General features: G+C 32.4%; 1 protein-coding gene across 1 annotated transcript in view; it reads right to left on the reverse strand.

Annotated features, from left to right (window-relative positions):
• LOC125039191 (dnaJ homolog subfamily C member 8-like) overlaps positions 1-2,500 on the reverse strand; it is an 18,995-nt gene that overhangs the window by 555 nt on the left and 15,940 nt on the right. Inside the window, exons 5-6 of the mRNA XM_047632972.1 lie at positions 2,405-2,500; positions 1-924 (exon numbers count right to left, since the gene is read on the reverse strand). The exon at positions 1-924 is cut by the window's left edge and continues 555 nt beyond it; the exon at positions 2,405-2,500 is cut by the window's right edge and continues 144 nt beyond it. Coding sequence (XP_047488928.1) covers positions 814-924; positions 2,405-2,500 — 207 coding nt within the window. The 3' untranslated portion in view covers positions 1-813. The remainder of the gene's footprint in view (positions 925-2,404) is intronic.

Below are 2,500 nucleotides of genomic sequence, written 5' to 3' on the forward strand. Positions count from 1 at the left end.
GTTGCAATATGGAACTGGAAATAAAAATATGACATTTCTGAGGGGTTTCAGTGCTAAATATGGTAATTTATTTATATAAAAGCTTTATACAAGAAGAAAAAATATTATCTGTGCTTTAAGAAAAATAGTATTAGTAATAGTAATAATGATAATAATAATATTCAATTTGGCAATGAGTGGAAAGAATGCATATATTACCATTACTATCATCATTACTATCATTAATATTAATGATTCTGATACAGATAATTGTCAATTAAGTAAAAAACAAAAAACAAATAACAATACTTAATGCCACAGTAACCTATTTGAAAACCAAGAATAATTCCATTATCTCTATCAAAATGAGGTAACATCTATTTGAAAAAAAAAAAAAAAAATCTTCCCCTCTGGACTGGGGGAATTGAAAAACAAGTTCAAAGAAAAATTCCCCCAATATAAAGATCACAAAGAACCTGTCAAAAGTTCAAAAGTCTCCACATTACATACATATATATATTCAGCTATTGCTCAGGATGACTAGGTAACCATCTAATGAAATGAATAAAGACTTCATTACCTCGCCATTAACATCATGTGACATCATGTGATCAACTGTAAGACAGTGGGCCTTCATAAAAAAAAGAAAGAAAGAAAAAAAAAAAAAAAAAACAAAGATAAAGACATACATTACAATTAGGAAAAATAAAAAGGATGATAAAAAAGAAGTTTACATTCACACACAAACATAAATTTGTGTATACATACATATACATTTATATATGTATATATATACATACACTCACACATATATATATACACACACATATGTTGCTAGTCCCTTGCCTCGGCCTTGTGCTTTGGTGGTTTAAATCCTTTGAATTTCTTTGCAGACTTTCCTTTCTGAAAGTCCTTCCAACTGTTCACTCGGTCCACTCGAGATTCCTGTTGACAAAAAAGACTGAGATAGAGAAGACAAATAGATGAGAGCGACAGAGCGAAAAGAATGAGAGGGAGAGGGAGAAAGGGTAAGAGGTAGAGAGGGAAAGGGAGAGGAAGAGGGAAAGGGTGGAAGGTTGAAAGAGAGGGAAAGGGTAAGAAGTAGAGGGGGAAAGGGAGAAGGCGAGGGAAAGGGAGAGGGAGGGAGAGAGATTGCATACATTTGTAAGAGTGCATGTGTAAATGTGCATATATAAATGTATATATATTTGTAAGTGTGTGTGTGTGTGTGTGTGTGTGTGTGTAAATTAATGCGAGACAGTGTAAGGATATGTTTGAATGAACATGTGCAAGCATGCTAATATGTGTAAGGACATGGCCACAATGAATATAATGCAATATGAAGTGAAGCAATGAGCTGCGATCTGCTATGAAACTGCTTGGGAGGGGTGGCCAAAACAACAATGAATGAGTGAGGGGAGCCAGGCAACTGTCTATATTGTGAGGTTAGGTCACAACACACATGGATACAATTATGATAAATGTAATCATCTATGATATATATAGATACTATTATTTATGACAAATAAAGTTATAATTATATATGAAGAATATAAAAACAATTTTTCATGAAATAAATGAATATGATTATTTACAATAAATATAATTTTTCAAGATAAATATAAGTAAAATAATTCATGATTAATATAGATATAATCATTAATGAGAAATGTGATTATAATTATTTGAAATAAAATTAATTATCTATTACAAACAGTATGTTCTTGATGAACATAATTTTTTAAATGTGGTAATGCAGATCAATAGAAACTTTGATATAAACCAGTAAGATATTATTTTACAGAAGTGATATGCCATCATAATCAACCTATCAATACTGCTTCTCATCAAAATAAACAAGCAACTGTAACTCTTAAATTATCCCAAATCCTCTTCAATTACTATGCAACAACTCATCTACCCCTAAGCATCTTATCTGTGGCATTCTGAATACATGGGTGAGACGAACCCTGGAAATGGACTTCACATGAGCTGCCCGGCCTCATGGGGGATCATGGCAGTGCCATGTATAATGCAAGTGCAAGTGTGGCCATATTTTCTTAGTTAGCATGGCAAAAGGTTTGTGCGTGTTTTGCTTTACATTGCATCATATTCACTGAGGCTGAAGCTTAAGTGTTTTTTTAACACTTAGGCTGAACAAGTGTGAATGAATGAGAGTACATATACATGTGGATGTATTAATGTGCCTGTTAAAGTATACTATATGTACAAAGTATGTATGTATATGTGAATGTGGGCATGAATGATAACGAAATTAAATACCAAACTTAACTTAAAACATAAATCATAAGACAAAAAAACTGAGAATTTTTTTTTTTTCACTCTAATAAAAGAAAGAAAACATATAAGTGAACTTTATACAAAATATTTCATCCACAACAAGAACCTTCGTAAGACTCCTAACCTCAAAGTTCTTCTGCCACTCTTTCTCAGCTTTCTTCTGCTCTTCCTCCTCAATTTCCTCCTCTCTCTTTCTTTTTCTCTCCTCCTGGTCGCGCGT

This window comes from Penaeus chinensis, chromosome 26 (genome assembly GCF_019202785.1).
Source record: "Penaeus chinensis breed Huanghai No. 1 chromosome 26, ASM1920278v2, whole genome shotgun sequence".
Taxonomy (NCBI): domain Eukaryota; kingdom Metazoa; phylum Arthropoda; class Malacostraca; order Decapoda; family Penaeidae; genus Penaeus; species Penaeus chinensis.